The sequence below is a fragment of the Pelecanus crispus genome, chromosome 3, assembly GCF_030463565.1.
Source record: "Pelecanus crispus isolate bPelCri1 chromosome 3, bPelCri1.pri, whole genome shotgun sequence".
Lineage (NCBI taxonomy): Eukaryota > Metazoa > Chordata > Aves > Pelecaniformes > Pelecanidae > Pelecanus > Pelecanus crispus.
The window spans coordinates 50,582,931-50,601,300 of NC_134645.1; the positions used below are offsets into that span (position 1 = coordinate 50,582,931).

Sequence of the window (18,370 nt, forward strand, 5' to 3'; positions counted from 1 at the left end):
GGTGAGCTGCCAGCAGCATGCCACCTACTCAGCTGTTGGTGCCACCATTTGGTACATGGTGTCACCTGCTGTTGTCTTCCCATCTAGGCTAGTTCAAGAGAATGAAAAAGCCATGTTCACAAGGAGACAATGTTAGAAGATTTACTACAGCAGCTTTTCTGGCCAGCTCCCTCCAAGAAAATAAGTTGAAATGTTACTAGCAGCAGTGAACTCACTAGCTCTAAGAAGTAAGTGTTAGTGATTCTTGCAAGGGTATGACAAGTCAACAAGAAAAGTGCAACCATATCCCTTTACTGTTAAACTGGCTTCACCAATTAGGATCTGCTGCATAGGGAATACTCCGTAACAGGAAGAAGATAGCAAGTTACTATCTGAATAATCAGATCATATCTGAATAATCCAGTTCTCAGGGTTAAGGAAGTAATGATAAAGTCCAAATTTTCAAAGCATTTACTTGTTTTAAACTCTCCCCACTACAAACCAATGAAAATTTTGTGAAGAGGCTTGACAGATGCTTGCTATCCCAATTTAGTCCAGAAAGAAGTACTATTTTTCCACAGGAAACACCAGTTCTGAGGGCTTCAAGATAAATGTATTTCATTTCGAAGTACAAATTAAAAACCAAGTCATTTTACATTTATGAAAATGAGGAACTCATCAATAAAATGGAGACCAGATACAAGGGGCTACAAGTTACTAATGATGTAGAATAAAAGCTTTAAGAAATAAATGAAAATGGCAACTTTAGATGTATGACAGGCCATTGCTAAGTAGCTGAAAGCCATTATCTCTTGATTTTTGAACAATTATTTTTCAGTTTTCTCCACACTGCCCTCGGTAACTGAGTCAGTATATGCTCTGAAGGGCAGTAAAATGAAGCAGAAAATAAAACGGAATACCTGGTGAACATCACAGCACAACTTCCAAGATGGCTATTTTAGATCCAATATCCAGAAGTTACTATTCAGTAACTGTGAAAGAATTGTATATGACTCATATGCAGTATTTTGACGTCTGCCTTTTCAAATGCTTCCACCAAGAACATTATCTTTTACCTTGAAGGGGACAGTGACAGAAGAAAGGATTTCTCACTAAAAGCAATTCTGATCAAAGGGTTCTACATCCGCATATTCTGAAGCCTGCTGCCCCCTAAAAATACAGTTTGACTTGCCAGATCTTTTTTTTTGCATCTCCAATTTATCAAGAACTTTCTCCAAAATCAGTACAGGTCTTTGAGCTATCCATTTTATTTTCTGAAGTGCTGTCGCTGTTGTAAATGTAGTCTGATCAAAAGAACTTCTCTCTCCCCATCAGACTTTCTAGAAATAGAACAGCTGCTTTCAAACAAATGAAAAATCTGAAAAATTCTGAAAGATGCAAGCAGTTGAAACCAGTAGGTTGGAAAGGAAACAGATGAACACAAGAATCCCTATGCCTACCATACTTGATAGAACACAGGTTCTGGTTTAATCTTATCATTGTACTAATTACGTAACAGATTATTCTTAGCCAAGCTTTAGCTTGTGTTCCCTATTCTATTTCAAAGTCAGTTCATTTTAAAAGTGACTACATAGCCTAGATCACAGAACTACAGAATGCCAGCTGTTACAGAAAGAAGCATTTTACCATGATTAAGGAAGTATCAGCACCGCTTCTGCTGATGTTCATTATTCAAATACAGTTTTAAGTGAAGACTTAAAATGTAAATGCTGTGTGAATAACTACAGGGCAGTACAGCAGTGCTAGTGCAACACTGACTAGGAATGTGTCATATTCTTCCTCCCAACGTGCTTTTCCCTCTCTTCTCAAAGTTTGCTTTGCAATTGTGCATGACAAACCAGTTTGCTGAGAGGAGCCTACATTGATAAAAGGCTGCTGGATGGTTGAGAATTATCTCCTGGAGAGCATATGGCTGCGTTTTTTCTCTGGTGTACGCTGAGGTATTTACAAGATGAATAATTACCCACTGAAATTACCTCACATGCTACTACATTATACAGGAAGTGGAGATATTTCCTTTGTAAGTACTATGAAGTTTGGGGGGGCCTGCTTTTAACAGTAGAAGGAAGGACCACTAGGAACAGCAGGTTCCTCAGATGGAGAATGACAGTTTGTAAAGAGAAAAACAGTGGCAGTGAACAGCTTCCTGAGAAGGGAGGAGACAGGAAGTGGACAATGTGAAAAACATGATAGGAAAGAAGGTAAAATAAACCATGTGCAAGAGGATGAGAGCAAAACCCAAGACAGTGACAGACCTTGAAAGCTGGGCCAGCTGAAGATGTGCCACCCAAGCTGGGCACCAGATGTTGCTCAAGGAAAACCCTGCATGCTAAGGGCACACTAACTGGCAAGTTGTTCTTGCCACAATCTGCCTTCATGCTTTTCTTCCAAGTAAGGAACAAACTGTCAGCAGACAGATGTGTAGCAGTGGTCTGTGCTTCAAGGGTGTGCTGACTTGGGGGATCATCCATGCATTGTGTCAACCCTCCCCTACACCACAGGGAAAAATGACTGAACTAGCTGTGAACAGGTAAGTGCTCCTGTTAGTTCTCCCCTTACAAACAGTGCTCAGAGGAATTACAGACAAAGGAGGAGGATCTCCCAACTTAACCCATGCTTCACAGCATTCACTGAAAGCTGAGCCCAGTTTCTCAGCCTGTGGCTGGAACACTTCCATACCTCCATGTCCTGAGCACCAGGAAGCCTGGCACCACCATCTTCTTCTATTTAACTGAAGAGCTGCCTGCATTTCTGTTTCTGCCTCTTTCACTTACATTATGTGGTGCTGAGGGAGCGTGTCACTGGCCCTTAAACAAAGAAACAACCCATGATCAGGAGGTGATAGAAGTTTAAAAAGAGGAACCCACAAATCACTAAATGCTGCTCAGTGGAATTATGTCCACATGTGATAGGGAACAAAGAAAAAAAATCCTACTGTCACCCTTGCCAGTGGAAACAGCAGAAATTCCTCCAGCAGTACTATGGATGACAAGCTTTGGCAGGAACAGGCAGAAACTGAGGAGGACGTCCTCCAGCTTCACTGGGCTCTGGATTGAGAGTGCTAGTGGATAACAGAGAAGGACAGAGATTCACCAGAAAACAGGCTACCACGGTGTTTGTGGCATGTGCCACAATCTAAGGATTAGCAAAAAAGCCTGTGCTGTCTATGACCTGCTAACACTGAGCTGCAGTTGTTCCTCTGCATCTATACGGATACTATGTTCACGTTACATGAAGTAAAAACTTCATCCTAATCTACACCTAATCTAGGTGAGAAACTTCACACAAAGAAAGATTAAGGGAGAATGAAACTTAAAAAGGAAGCAAATGGACAAAAGGGATCTGGCCCAAGAGATATGCAGCAACAACAAAAAAAAGAAATATATTTAAGAAATTTTAAAAGGTAAGCTGAAGAGGAAGAAACCGCTACATAAAGAAAGGTAGTAAACCCAGAAGAAAGTACTTATAAAATGTCCTTACTCATTAAACGGTCTAGATTACCACTTGGAAGTTGTCCTGGTTTCGGCTGGGATAGAGTTCATTTTCTTCCCAGTAGCAGGCATAGTGCTGTGGTTTGGATTTAGTAGGAGAAGAATGCTGGTAACACGCTGATGTTTTTAGTTGTTGCTAAGTACTGCTTATGCTAGTCCAGGACTTTTCAGCTTCCCATGCTCTGCCAGGTGCACAAGAAACTGGGAGGGGGCACAGCCGGAATAGTTGATCCAAACTGACCAAAGGGCTATTCCATACCATATGATATCATGCTCAGTATAGAAACTGAGGGGGGTTGGCTGGGGAGCAGCGATCACTGCTCGGGAACTGTCTGGGTATCGGTCGGCAGGTGGTGAGCAATTGCATTGTGCATCACTTGCTTTGTATATTATTATTATTATTATTATTCTACTGTTCTTATTATCATTACTATTTTACTTTATTTCCATTATTAAACTGTTATTTCAACCCAGGAGTGTTTCTCACTCTTACTCCTCCAATTCTTTCCCCCATCCCATCGGGGTAGGAGGAGTGAGCGAGCGGCTGCGTGGTGCTTAGTTGCTGGCTGGGGCTAAACCACGACAGAAGTTCTCATATTTTCATTGGAGGGGAAGTGCTTAGAGGAGATGAAAGTTCTTCCTCTAAATGGTAGAAAGGAATACCAGATAATTAAAAATTATTTTAACCTCCACTTCCCGTAAGATGTTCCTCTTAGCAGCCTCCTCTAACTGTTCTTGGTGGATGGTGGGACAATGGTGCATCAAAAACTTGAACTGTATGTTGGCATGACCTTTTTTGTAAGTATATAGTCACAATATTTATTTTTCCCCATGGTGTAAAATTTATCCTCTGCTGATTTAGTTAACTTTATTGAGGGATTAGTAGTCAGTTCAGGAACTATTTCCAGTACTGAAGTTTATGTGAAAGATTTGGGGGTTATAAATGGGTATCACAACTGCCAATATAGTTTTATGTTAAAGCAGTCAGGTAGGATAGTTCTTCCAGTCTAGGCAGCAGTTATAACCCACATTAACCTTTTTCAACATTCTATTTGTAAAGTAACAACGGAATACTGTAAGGACAGATAAAGCAATGAACGCTACATAAAACATTAGACACTTGTTGGAATAGTCAGGCCCCATTTCCTCATGACAACCTATTACAAATATTATTAATTGGAGACTCCAGTCCTTTATTGCCCCTCAGCTGCATCAGGAGGCCAGTGTCATGGGTGCAGAGGAGGATCCTCACTGACAAAAATGACATCAGCCATTCCTCTGCAGCACGAGCCTTTTTGATCTTCAAGACTTACTGTAAAAATGCCTTTGTCCCCCCCGCCGTTTTCTTTGTTTTACTGTTTAAAGAAAAAAGCTCTGTATTTTGTATGCATTTGTAACTGGCTGTAGGACTTTTCGAAGAACAAAATGGAAGGGAATGTGTTTCCTGACCTGGCCCATACATTTTCCACCTCACAAAGCATCAGTCAGTCTGAATACGTTAATGGCTGCAACCCTTCGTCTCTCCTGTTGTGGCTTCCCTCCCTCCTGGTTGCATCTCATACGTCAGTGGCTAAAATTGCTTTTTCCCTTCCCCCCTTTTGTACTGGCCATACTCCCTTTTCCAGTTCTGCCTTATGAGCTATTCAGAGCTGTGCTTGATGTCTCCATGGCAGCAGTCCATTCATCAAGCTAATAAAAAAAAAAAAAAAAATTGAAGAGGTGGGGAAGAATTAAGCTGAAACGAAGCGGGGACTTCTACACAAGTGTACTCCCAAAACCATGTCACGGTACCAAAGATGTAATGGTACGGGCAGGGAGGCATAGGAAAGCAACCGTGCTGGCTCAGAAACCAGGAGCGGCAGCCCCGCAAAATCCCCGTTCTCTCGGCCCGAAACCGCCGCCTTTGGGAAACGATGCTCTGCCCCTCGGGCCCTCCAACCCCGACCTGCCGCCACAGCCCGCACCGGGGACGGGGGAGGCGGAGGGGGCCCCGGAGGCTGCACTGCGCGCCCCTCACAGCAAGGGGGCAACCCCAGGCCCCAGAAAGCGCCGCTTCGCTCCCAAAACCACCGCCCACCCTCACCTCCTGCCCCGGCCGGTGAGCCAGGGGCCCGCCGCGCCGCCTCAGGCGGGGGGCTCCAGCAGCCGGCCGCGCTTCCGCGCCCCTCGGCCGCCCCCCGCCCCGCCGAGCCGGAGGGGCCGGGGGCGCGGAGGGGGCCCGGCGGCCGCGCGCCCCCACGGCGGCGCCGCGTGAGGGCAACCGCTACCGCCAGCCGGGGCGGGGGGGAAGGGGGGCGCGGGGCGGGGCGGAGCGGGGCGGGGCGGAGCGGAGCGGAGCTCCCCCTCGGCCCCCGCTCGCCCCACCGCCCCCCGGACCGGCCTCCCCTCATCTGACCTGCGCTCCTAATCTTCCCTTCCACCACGGAGACACAGCCCCGCCAATCAGCGAGGCCAGAAGCGATCGCCACGGCAACGCGGCCGGCCAATCCGAGGGGGACGCTCCCTCCGAACCCCGCCTTCTCCCCCCCCCCCCCCCCCCACGAGGCGGCGCCGCTCCGTTCCGGGCCTGTCAAAGCGGTGGGCGGGAACGGCGAGGGAGGGCGGCCAATGGCGGCGAGGCTTTTGCTTTCGTGCCCAATGGGGGAGCGGCGCCCGTGCGGCCCCTAGTCCACGGCAGCCGAGCCGGGCCAAACCCAGTCGCTGCCGCGGCCTCCTTCTCTTCGCGCCCCCCACCTGCCAGCGCGGAGTTGGCGGCGGCGGCGGCGGCCTCCGGCTTTGTCCCCGCGCCCCCCCTCCGCACCCCCCCCCCGCGGGGCGACCGCCTGCGGCCGAGCCCGGCAACGCGGCCCCGGCCCGCGCCGCCCCGCCCGCCGCCTCCGCGCGCCCCCCTCCCGCTCGCCGCCCGCCCGCCCGCCCGGAGGCGCCGCCGGCAGCGCCGCCTCCGCCCGCGGGGCCCGGGCCGTGCCGGGGGAGGAGGGGGAGCAGCGCCGCCGCCGCGGCCGGGCCCGTCCCCCACCGCCTCCCCCGAACACCATAGGCGGCTCCGGTACCAAGATGTCCAACCGGGTGCTCTGCCGGGAGGCCAGCCACGCCGGCAGCTGGTACACAGCCTCAGGTACCGGCGCCGCGGCCCGCAGCGCGGCGGGGGGCGGGGGCTGAATCAGCACTTTCCGCCGCCGGGGCCGCGGCCTGGGCTGGCGCCGGTACCGGGCGCGGGGAGGGGCCGCCGGCCCCGCCCCCGCCGGCGCGGCCGGCACATGGCGGGCGGGGGACCGGGGGCCGCGGCCCTCCCGGGCCCGGCGAGCGGGTGCGGGTCTGGGTGGCTGCCGGGCCCGGCTGCCGGTGGAGAGCGGCCCGGGAGGCCGGGGCGGCCGGAGCCGGGGCGGGGGTGCCGCTGTGCACCCGGTGGCCGCAGCGTGTGTCTCGGCGAGCTGAGCGACCGGCCTGCCGCCGCGGCCCCCCCCCCCCGGCCCGGCCCGGCTCGGCTGCCTGCACCGGGGCAGCGGTGCCTCTCGCCGGAAAACGGGTGTTGGAGCGTGGCGAGGGCTGGACCGGCCCCCCGGGTGCTTCTGGTGTGCCTGCCCCTGCTTCAGAGGTGCGCCTGGCTGTAGCTTCATGTCTCAAGGCAGTGGTGGCAGGGCCAGCCCCTGTGTTGTGCCTCGCACCGAATGTTGCACTTAATCGGTGTAAGAGCACGCGGATAGATTTCGGTATTTTGGAGTGCTGTTCTGCTTGTTTGGGGTTTTTTTGTTACCCGCCCCCCCCCCCCCCCCCCGGAGAATGCACGACGTCTGGGGTGCTTTGCAGGGTTAAGAAGGCAGGTGATGGGGTGGGGGGGGGGAAATAAGGTTTATTTCATTTCTTGTAGTCCGAGATGAGCTTCTGTCTTTTCTTTCAGAGCACTTTCTCTAGTAGTAATGAAAAGTTACAAAACAGTAGTACAGAATGGGCTCTGTCCATTTAAAAATATAGTATTTGCAGAAAAAGAAGAAAGACACGGTGCGTTGAAGGGAGAACTACCTCTCCCCTCACCCTCCCCAAAAAAGACAGAAACCTGTAATAATGGCTTGGTAACACATATGTTTGGAAATCAGTTTTGTTGGGTTTGGGGGCAGAACTCTGCTGTCGTGGATCGGAGGCACATCTGTATTTTCAGAGCTGTTAATAAGGAGATTTGTAAGGGATGGTTTTTTACTGGCCTCGGGAGTAAAGATCATTCCAAAACGGCAGGTGACCAAGCTTAGATGAACAAGAGGCTGTCAAAAAGAATAGTTCAGAGGGAGGGAAGGGATACAATTTGAGGGAAGGGATACAATTTAAAAAAAAATAGAGAGATATGCATTCAGGATCCTAAACTGACATTTTAGAAGAACTAGATGTGAAAAGTCATACAGTTGTCTTGGCTGTAGTAGGTGCAGTTTCCCCTCACCCCCACAAATTAATGAACAAGGTATGAGGCAAAATTGAAAGGGAGGAAAAGAAATACGAGGAGGAGGATAACACAGGAAGAGGCAGATTGTGAGATAAATGGCTGGGCTTCAAGTGGTGGGTAGGCAGTTTTGAGACAATAGAGGATGGTTGTTTTCCTTCCGAGTTTAATATTCCAAACATTAACTGTTGTGTCCATTACAAAACTGGTCTCAAATTTTCATCCAGCATCCATAGCTTGCAATTACAGTTTTTTCCAGTGGTCTAGAAAGGTGGGTAGTACTCTGTTTACAGACAGCAAGCAAAAACCTGTAAAAGGTATAGATTAAACATGTGCAAAGACAGCAAAACATTGAAGCTTTGTGGTAACACTTCCCAGCTTGCTTGTGCTGTTCATATTTTCATTTATGAATAAGGCAGAAAATTGATCTGCCGTGTGGAATGACTAGATGACCTTACACATCAATTTTGTAGTGTGTTTGGTATTGGACTTCATACCAAGTTACTGCCGGATACTTGCAAATAAAAATTTTAATTTTTTTTTCATAAATTTAAGAGGCATGATGCTGTGTTTGGCTGGTTTTTTTTCTATACAAATTCAGTGCGTAATTTTTTTAGACTACACCCTGGTAAGTCTGTGTGACTAGTTCAGCCAGTACTACTTGTCTGTAATAGGACATCCAAACGCATGTTGCTCCTGTTGCTTTTTGGGCAGCCCTCTGGGTATTGCTTATTGAGGAGGTGTGGGATGGTTGCCCAGACACTTACACTGCATGAAAAAAACCCAAACTGAATCGTGTTGTAACGAGTTATGGTGACTGTACTTCTGACAAGTTAAATAGTAACTGTTACAGTGTGTGTGGTGGGGATAAGTGGTTGGTGTTGCATAGGCTGGAGTTTTGGGAAGTGTGTTTCGTTTTCCTTTGTAGGTTTTCCTTAAACAAGAAAAGAGCATTATTTGTGTCTCTTCCTATAGAACTATCTTGTGTTGTTTACGTAGGGTATGTGAGAGCAGGAATTCTCCCTGTTCAGCAAGACAGGGACTACCCAGTATTTGTTACTTGGAAGCTAGTTTTTGTGTGCCATTTGGGAGGGTCCATCAAAACTCAAGAGGAAACAAATGGGGACCAAGAGGGTATGTGTTCACTGTAGACTTAACTTTAAATCTTCCTGTATTTTTAGGCCAAACTCACAGGTCAGCTGCGATTTCAAACTTGTAACATAGGCTCGTTTCCTCACTTGTACTACTTGAAGAAAGTCTGGATTTTACCACGTGGTTTCAACCTGCATAGCTCCAAGGATGGAGCTGAGGCAGGGATTAGAGTTTGAATTGTGATAGTTCTTCAGTGCATTCCCTTGATTCTCCAGGGACTGTGTTGTCAAGTCCTCCTACCTACTCTCTTCGTGCTTACCGTCTCGGCACAGAAGCGATTTGCTGGGTTATATATAAACTGGTTAGCATTTAATCTTCCTGTTTCCTGAAAACTGCTCTCTTTCTACAGAGCTGAGTTTGATTACACAGGGCAGGCAGATGCTCTGGAAACCTTTATCCTGCTCCATGGTTAAGATGACACTGTCTGAAAGGGTAATGAGAAACATGATTTTTTGAAGGATGTGTTCAAAATCATCATGACTGAAAGCCTTTTAAAGAGGCTGTTGAGGATGAGGTTTTTAAGTGGCAGTTTATCCCAAGGTGCCTGGTACCTGAGGGTAAAACATCAACAAAACATCCAGGATGATGCATGGCATCCTGGATTGGGGCAGGGGGGTTGGCCGCAAAAATAGCGCACGCATTGCTCTGCTTAAAAAAATTGTATTTGTGAGATCTGGCTGTAGAAGTTAGCCCTGGGAAAGAAGGGCTGAAGCTGGCTGAGGGAGAAGAGGACAAAGGATGGATCCAGAATGCAAAACAGCTTTTGTGGCCAGAGGATATCCTTGAACTGGATTAGCTGGCTCCTCTGCACTCCAGGAGTGGAGGCAATATCAGAGGTGAAGCCACAACCAAGTAAGAGAGAGCTGCTACTCTTAATGGAGGGTCAATGTGTGTAAGAGGGTTTAGAAGAAATACCACTTCTTTAGAGACTGCTCATTTCTGTGGGGCAGCAATTGCTTTAGATGAAAGTAGACCCTCACTCCCCTATTTTCTCCAGCTATGGCATATGTGCTGCTTAGTTTCTGCCTTGGAAAATATAAACATGCACTGCATTCTAGTGCGAATACATCACCTAATTGTATGATGCTAATTAATGTTTTAGAGCAGGTGAGACTGGCTGTGCAATTATGCACATCCAGACATGTTCACATGTTAGAATGTCACATCTAACTATAAGTAAACAACTTTGTTGTTATTGGAGGGAAAGTGAGGTCCCAGGCAGAAAGCTCACTGCTTCCTACTCACTTGATGAAGCTGAGAAGTGGGGTGGGGAGGGGGAGGGAAAGATGGGCCTCATGGTGGTGTTAGCATTTAACTTCCCATGTGTTCTTTATCCATTAATGTGCTGTTGTAAAGAAAATTTTAAAAGGAAGTTCCTTAAGAAGTTTTTCCAGTTGAGTTCAGTATGAAAAATTTGACCAAAATTATCATCATATCTTTTCCTCTAGAATTCTTGGTGTGGGGAAGTTCATGTTCATTCCACATCAGTCCACGTAGCATCTTAATGGACTTTAGATGTGGACTTGTGGAGCATTTGTCTGGCAGCAAACTAACAATGAAGTCCATTTAGTCAGTTGTTCCTCCTCCTACTTAGCAGCAGCACTGAATATGGGAAGCTTTATAGCTCAGCTTCCAAACTGAAACAGTGCTATGACCATTGCCGGTAGTAGGCCACTGGTCTAAATAATCTATTTTTTCACTTGCAGACCTTAATCTATATGTCTGCTTTTAAAAAAAGTTAAAAACGGTATGTGGCATGCCATTGCTTCTGTGGACTAGCGGCCTGGTGCATGGCGGCTGCTAAAAACACTTTCAAAAATGAGATAATGGCATACCATGTAAATAGAAGTATCACACTGTTGCACTGCTATCATATAGATTGTTTTAAAAAAAGAAAAAGTATCACTGTGTGGTGAAAAATATTACAATCCAATTTATTTTTGGAAGAAAGTCCCACTCCTGCTGGGTTAATTTAACCACCTAGCATCCAGACCTCTTGAGAAATTGATTTTGACCAGCAGGAGGAGGGGGATGATTAAGGACAACTTGAAACAAAAATGGCACAATTTTCCATGATTTTGAATGAAGGACAGATACGTTCCTAGATAGAAAAGGAGGAGCTGAAATGTAACGGGTATGACGCGCTATCCTGAGCATGGGCTGTTTGCAGGACAGGGTGTGGAGGCTCACTCTGGATTTACTCCTCCATGTGAGTAGGTTCTGTAAGTGCTGGGCAGTTCTGTGGGGAATCAATCCATACGTTCCTGAAATGAAAATAAACATTAGCATATCTGCATCTTTTTTTCCTGTATAGCATGCCATTACAAGTGAGATATCACACATTAGGACACTGAACATGGTTTATTCACTGGCAGCTGGCCTGCCTTGCCTGACTACTGGAAGTGCTAATTGAATACTGTACCACTCTTTAAGAAAGTGTTTGCTAAATCTTCTTGTCTCAACTTTTCCCCAGTCAGTGGCATGCTGATACAGACAAAACACACAGTGTTTTTCATAAGCTATTCCAAATCATGTGAGTAAAATCGAATTGAGAGCATGTGTGAATAACGATACTACATTATCTGTAATGTGACCTGCAAAATGAGTTTGTCGTTGTATTAGGTATGGCTTATTTCTCTGTTTTCCTTGACCAAGCCATAGTGGTCAGAGGCGTGCTTTCTGGTAGCCTATGCCAAGTCGTTTGAACTAGGAGAACCTTAATTTCCATATGCTTATTGATGCAAATGTGAGTTGGCAGAGTAATTGCTGCGTTGACTTGAAAGGCCATTGCGCTTATTGCCTTCAAAGCTGTTTTTTATGATGAGCCAAGTAAATAGTCTGTCTCCACATTTGTTTGAAGAGAGTTTAAGATAGTTAAACTTCATGGTACTCTTGTGCTCAGAGTTGGTTTTCTGCTGCTCCGGCTTGTAAGTAAAAGAACCCCAAAGGAGGTAGGCCCTGAAATCTTGTTGCTAGCATTTCTAAGGGTAAGCTTCTAACTTGTTTGGACAAGAAATGCCAGAACTTCCGAATAACTGGCTGTCATGTGGCCAGGGATATTCAGACCCTGGCTTTTGGGCTGAGGTCTGCATGATGGTGTCTAGGTCAGCTGGAAGGGATTATACTTCGAAGAAATTCTGCAGATCAGAAAACAAACGAAAAGGCAGATGTGTTCCATGAACAATTTGTTAAGAAATTACATTTCTCTCAAAATTGGCCACTCTTTTAGCACGTTTGCAGTCTCTTCTACTCCTTTGTAATCCCCAATAAGACCTGCATTAATGCCTTTTACTGCCTTTGTACCAAATACTGATTCTTCTGGTGCTAAAACCCACTCACTCTCTGTTAATAGCAATTTGAGGTAGCCAGCTTCAATGTGCAATAGCAGTGCGATTCTGAGATAGTACAGCTTTTCTCACTTGCACTTTCTGGGGCTTGGGGGCCCTGTAGAGTGACATGAAAGTGTCCATTTTTATGAATAATGATGTAATCACGGCAATCGTGTGCTTGTTGGCACACGCTGGAACTTCTCATAAGCGTCAGAGACAGTGCGTGCATTGGTTACAGCTGTTTCTGCTCTGCCATGATGTTGCTGAGTGTGTGTAACCTGTTCACCAGGCCTGCTGGCCATGGTTTCTGAGGGCAAACACAGCTGCTGCGATGTCTTTCCCTGACCCTCAGAGTGGCTGCATCCTACCTTAACTTAGAGCAGAAACCCTTCTCTGTAGCATGTTGGATCTGAGTCCGTGCAGTAGCTGAAGTGGCTAGAAGGAAATAATGCGTGCAGTCTTGTGTGTTGTTAGACTATGAATGCAGACGTGGGGTTGAGGAAGATGGTCACTATATCATAAAAGAGACTTTTTTGAAAGTGCTTAACTCTGGTGTGCCAAGAGCCCTGGCGTGTTCCCCAGAATTGGAATAACTCATCATGGCTCATTCATAAATGTAACATACAAGTAATGAATCACAATGTTGTTTGTAGATGGTCACGGACAAATGGATCCAGGAAAAAATGTAAAAAGCATCTGAGGGTCACTGAAATGAGAGAAAGTTTTGACCTGATTTCTGTTGTAGTGGAAAGAGCTTTCTGCAGTAGCGGGATAATTAATGTACTGATCATGAAATCTTAATGTTGTGACATTAGCTGGAGCATTGCAAATACAACTATTAACTTAAGTTCTTACCTTACAATCTGTGAACAACTAGTCATAGTGTCTTGCAAATTTGTAAGTATTTTCTGTGCAGTGTTAAATACTAACTGTAATGTTTCTCTCCCTTTGGTCTTCTATCTTTTTTAGACATTTTATGGGGAAAGTGGATGTGTCATTGCTGGCTCTTTTATGAATTAATCATGGAGCACAATATTAATATGCAGACTGTATTATTTAACATTGTATGCTGCAAAAGCATGCTGGAATAATTTAAAATACAGTTTTATTTTTATAATACAGGTTATTATTTCTAGCTGAATCACTTAAATACAGTCAGAATCAAGATATTCCAAGTCAAGAATGTAGATTCAACTTTTACTGTACAACTGGAATTGGAAAAAAGCTTTATATTTGGTGCAGTCCTGGTATTAAAATAGGCCTGCAAGTATCACCTAGTGAATACTTTCAGAAATTCAGGTTACATTTAGCATGTATTAGAGCCAAAATCAGTTCCTGAGAGCTATAAAACAGAAGGTCATTTGTTTGGATCTCTGAATGACCTAACTGGGAAGGTATTTTATAAAGCTAGGTAGGTGCATGTTGTTTGATATTCTTAACAAGTGGAGTTATAGTTTGATGATTTATTTCCTAATAACTTTCAGTGAAGGAAATAAAAGAGCTAGTGGAATACTGGAAAACTGGGACATGCAAGTGAGAACTGCCACCAAAGCAGATTTCAATGTTTCTGTTGTGGCTTCAGTTTTATTTTCCCCCATTCAAACATTACCTGCTGGTTTATGTTCATCTTACAATGTGTATAATAAGAGTTTATGTAGCATTGGTGTAATCTTTATTTGTGTCTTAATTTTTTTTTTCCCCCAGTCCTCTAGTTTGCATAAGTAAATTTCTGCCTTGCTTATAGGCTGCTTTCACCATTTCTTCAGTATTCAGTATTGGAAGAGAGTATATGCTAGCAGTAGAGAATGTGCTCATCAACACAAGTTGTTGGAAATCACCTTCTATTCCTGACACATCCTGGTCTTTGCACAGATAAAACTTGTTCTTTATTCAAGGATTTGGATTTGGCTTTTGTTGCAGTGAGAAACAAAGATTTTTTTTCAAGTGGGACCTGTGTTCACTAAAACAATCACACTTGCTGCAATTTTAACTAAGAAGAGAAACTACTTAGTCCTCTGTCACATTTCAGATTGGAGTTTGCCTGACAATTGAATTAAATGTTTTGGATTCACCTTCAGAGTTGTGGATACAGGAGTTCCCTTAGTTCCAGTTACTAAACTAATTGTGTGCCAGCCCCCAAGGTTTCACTGTTACTTACACTCATTTTTCTAATACTCTACAAAAATAAAGACTTATTTACTTTGCACTGTAATATTTATTAGAAGTATTTTTGAGGTGTAGACTTTTTCATCAATGGATAAAGGTAATGAAAAGATAAAAGGAGTAAGGCTCAGGGAAAAATGTTAGCTCCTATAGGGCAGGAGACATGCTTAGACAAGTAAAAGCTGTTAAGTAAAAGTGTAAAACCTGGGGACTGCATCATTACTGTTATTGTGCTCCAGCATTACTTGCATTGCTGCAAGTGCTGTACACGTGCAGCTGAAGGAGACCTGAGCAGTTTTCCCTGGTGCTGCTCAGAATTTTGGCTGAGGCTTATGCTCTTCCAGTAGAAGCAGCATTTACTGAGGCTGAGGTTTTGGAGCAAGCACCGTGTCTTCCTTGCCAATCTGAAAAGCTAAGTTTTCAGTTAGCACTAGTAATGGTGGCTGTTGGGAAAGGAGCAAGTTCCCCTTATGTTGTGTTGACACTTGGCATATAGGCACTTCTGTCTCATGCGACGAGGTGAGCTTGGCTGTGGAAAGAATGTGCTGGTTTGGCTTAACCCACAAAGCCTGGACCGCGACAGCTGTAAATTGAGGTGATGAACCTAAGCGTGTGACTACCAGATGTCTTTGTCTTGTTATTCATTGGGTAACACTGGCATGCGTTTAGCGTGGAAGAATTCCTTCTTACTTCCTACAGTGTTTTGTGAGGGTATAATGTTGATTGTAAAAATAATTTATCCTTTTAGGCAAGATCTTTGAATAAATTCTGCCTGTAGCTGTTTCCATAAATGTGTCTGGAGGAGTCTTGGTCTGTGCTTGCAATTATTTTTAATTTGGCATAACCTCTGCCAGTTTCCAAAATAAAACAGGATGTGAAATATCCACAGATAATGTCAGCATTCTTTAGTTACATACCTATATTTATACCTTACTTCATAGGATTGAAATGCACATCTTAATGGTATGTGCTTCGGTGAAGCTCGTATTTTGCCACCTAATCTTCCTTTAATCAATAAAAGGTCTGATCTTACAGTATTAATGCTAAAGTGTGTTGACTGCTGCATCCAAAAGTTGCATCTGTAAGGCTTTCTGTCCATCTGTCTGGGCTAGCCTTAAAAACCCCATTGCGCTCATCATAGAATTGTAGAATGCTTTGGGTGGGAAGGGACCTTTAGAGGTCATCTAGCCCAACCCCCCTGCAGTGAGCAGGGACAGCTTTAACCACATCAGGTTGCTCAGAGCCCCGTCCAACCTGACCTTGAATGTTGCCAGGGATGGGGCCTCTACCACCTCTCTGGGCAACCTGTTCCAGTGCTTCACCACCCTCACTGCAAAAAATTTCTTCCTTATGTCTAGTCTAAATCTATTCTCCTTTAGTTTAAAACCAGTAATCCTTGTCCTGTCACAACAGGCCTTGCTAAAAAGATTCTCCCCATCTTTCCTATAGGCCCCCTTTCAGTACTGAAAGGCCGCAATAAGGTCTCCCTGGAGCTTTCTCTTTTCCAGGCTGAACAACCCCAACTCTCTCAGCCTGGCCTCATAGGAGAGGTGCTCCAGCCCTCGGATCATTTTGGTGGCCCTCTTCTGGACCCGCTCCAGCAGGTCCATGTCCTTCTTGTGCTGAGGGCCCCAGAGCTGGACGCAGTACTCCAGGTGGGGTCTCTCTGGAGCAGAGTAGAGGTGCAGAATCACCTCCCTCGACCTGCTGGCCACGCTGCTTTTGATGCAGCCTGGGATGCAGTTGGCTTTCTGGGCTGCAAGCGCACATTGCTGGCTCACGTCCAGCTTTTCATCCACCAGTACCCCCAAGTCCTTCTCCGCAGGGCTGCTCTCAATCTCTTCATCCCCCAACCTGTACTGATACCAGGGATTGCCCTGACCCACGGGCAGGACCTTGCACTTGGCCTTGTTGAACCTCATGAGGTTCACACAGGCCCACCCTCTTGAGCTTGTTCTGGTCCCTTTGGATGACATCTCGTCCTTCTGGTGTGTCAACCGCACCACTCAGCTTGGTGTCCTCTGCCAGCTTTCTCAAGCTGGGTGTCCCACCTTCAGCTGGGGCAGCAGGGACCTCTCCTGCTTCCCACCACTGTGGCGGGAGGATCCATAGGTGGCAGCGCTATTCCTTGCCCATGCTTCTCGGCTTAGGAGATGGATATTTACTGCAGTTATCTCGGTAACTATTTGCAAAGACTTTTTTCCAGTTTAACTTAATTTACATATGAACAAAACTTACTTATAGAGCTCTTCATGAAGAAGCTACTCATCTCCTATAATATAATTCCATATGGCAGAGCATATCTATGTGATAATGTGAGTTTATTTATATTTTGTATATTCAGTTCAAATATTTTGGCTTTAGCCTTAAGCACTACTGTGTTTCAGAGATTGGAAGAAAAACCTCTCTGAACACTTCAACAAAAAGTTGATGCTAATTTGGTAACAAGAAAATTACAGTTTTAAAATAACCCCCTTAAATTATTTGTAAGCATAGGAAGCTGCAGGTAGGCTATACTCCTGTCAGCTTATGTGGGTTCTGTTTTACTTCTGCCCCTGCCCCCCGCCTCCTTTACCTAAAAGGTCAGGGGGGTGTGTTGTACTCTTCATTCTCTCTTTCTGTTAGTCCTTTGGAGAGAGAGATTTGATTATGTTTTATTAAAATAGTATAAATAAGTATCAGTTGATATGGGAACTTACATTAGGTCAGAGTTAATGATTTTAAAAGGCACTTTGTAGTTGCATTAAAGGGAAGAAAATCTGAAAGCGTATGTGTTACCTGGTCCTTAAATAAACACTGACAGAAGTTTCATCCCTTGGGTCATACAGATCTGTTGTTTTACTGACTCTAGGAAAAAAAAATGTTTGTTACTTTGTCCGAGCGTGTCTGCAATAGCAGACTAAGCAAACCCGGGCATCTTACTTTGCTCCTACACTGTAAGTTCGTAAGTTTTGGCCAGATTTGAACAATCATATTTTAGGAAATTACCAGAGATTCTGAACTTTGTCTTTGAGCTGTTCACCAAGTTACCAGATTTGTCTTAACCAAAGACAAATCACCTTGACCACCTTCTTAATCAAAAATCCTTGCTAAAGAAGGGATGGAGGAAAGCCAAGCACTGTGTCTTGTTGGGGAAGAGAGTCCCAAGGCTGTCTTGTCTTGCTTGAGAGGTTCTGGCCCTTCTGCTGTTGTGCTGCCTGTGGATCGTTGTCTTTGAGGAGAAGGGGTCAGGTGGGGCAGAGCCATGTTTTAAGTCTCTGGGTAATGGGTGTTTGGGGAAAAAAAAAAAAAGTGTCCTAAAGAGTACTTTATCCTTCCACCTACTTTGGGAGAATTACAAAGTCAAATTTTTAAGTTATTTGTGTCTTCATTCAAGTATATAAAAAATAAAAGTGGTAAGACTGTAATAGAGTACTGTTTTGTTAGTCTCCTAGTAGCTTAGAAAAAGGATGGAAATAGAGATCTATTTATTTTTACTTAGCTTCCCCAACAGCCTCCATTTTCTAAGATGTCATTATCCTTATCTCTCTTGCATGTCTCTGCTGCTTGTAATTTCCCCAAGCAACAGAATCAGCAGAACAAAATTGGTGTGTGTTTTTGTTTGGTTTTTTTTTTTCTTTTTTGGACAATTTCATCATTTCACAAAGTTACTGTATTACAGCAGTGCTGTAGACAGCAACTAAGGCATTCAAGGTAATTATAGGCTTAGGGAAATGGCACTGCACTAGTTCACCCTCTTCATGTAAGAAGGTAGGGTTCTTTACAACCACAGAAGTTGTCCTTTTCTTCATGAAACACATGGATTT

General features: G+C 45.2%; 1 protein-coding gene across 3 annotated transcripts in view; it reads left to right on the forward strand.

The window, feature by feature from the left end:
* The first annotated feature begins 6,523 nt into the window (after positions 1-6,523).
* Positions 6,524-18,370, forward strand: part of MEMO1 (mediator of cell motility 1) — a 33,076-nt gene continuing 21,229 nt past the window's right edge. For all 3 annotated transcript variants that reach the window (XM_075707299.1, XM_075707300.1, XM_075707302.1), the window contains exon 1: positions 6,524-6,606. In XM_075707299.1, the coding sequence (XP_075563414.1) occupies positions 6,546-6,606 (61 nt within the window). In that variant the 5' untranslated portion in view covers positions 6,524-6,545. The remainder of the gene's footprint in view (positions 6,607-18,370) is intronic.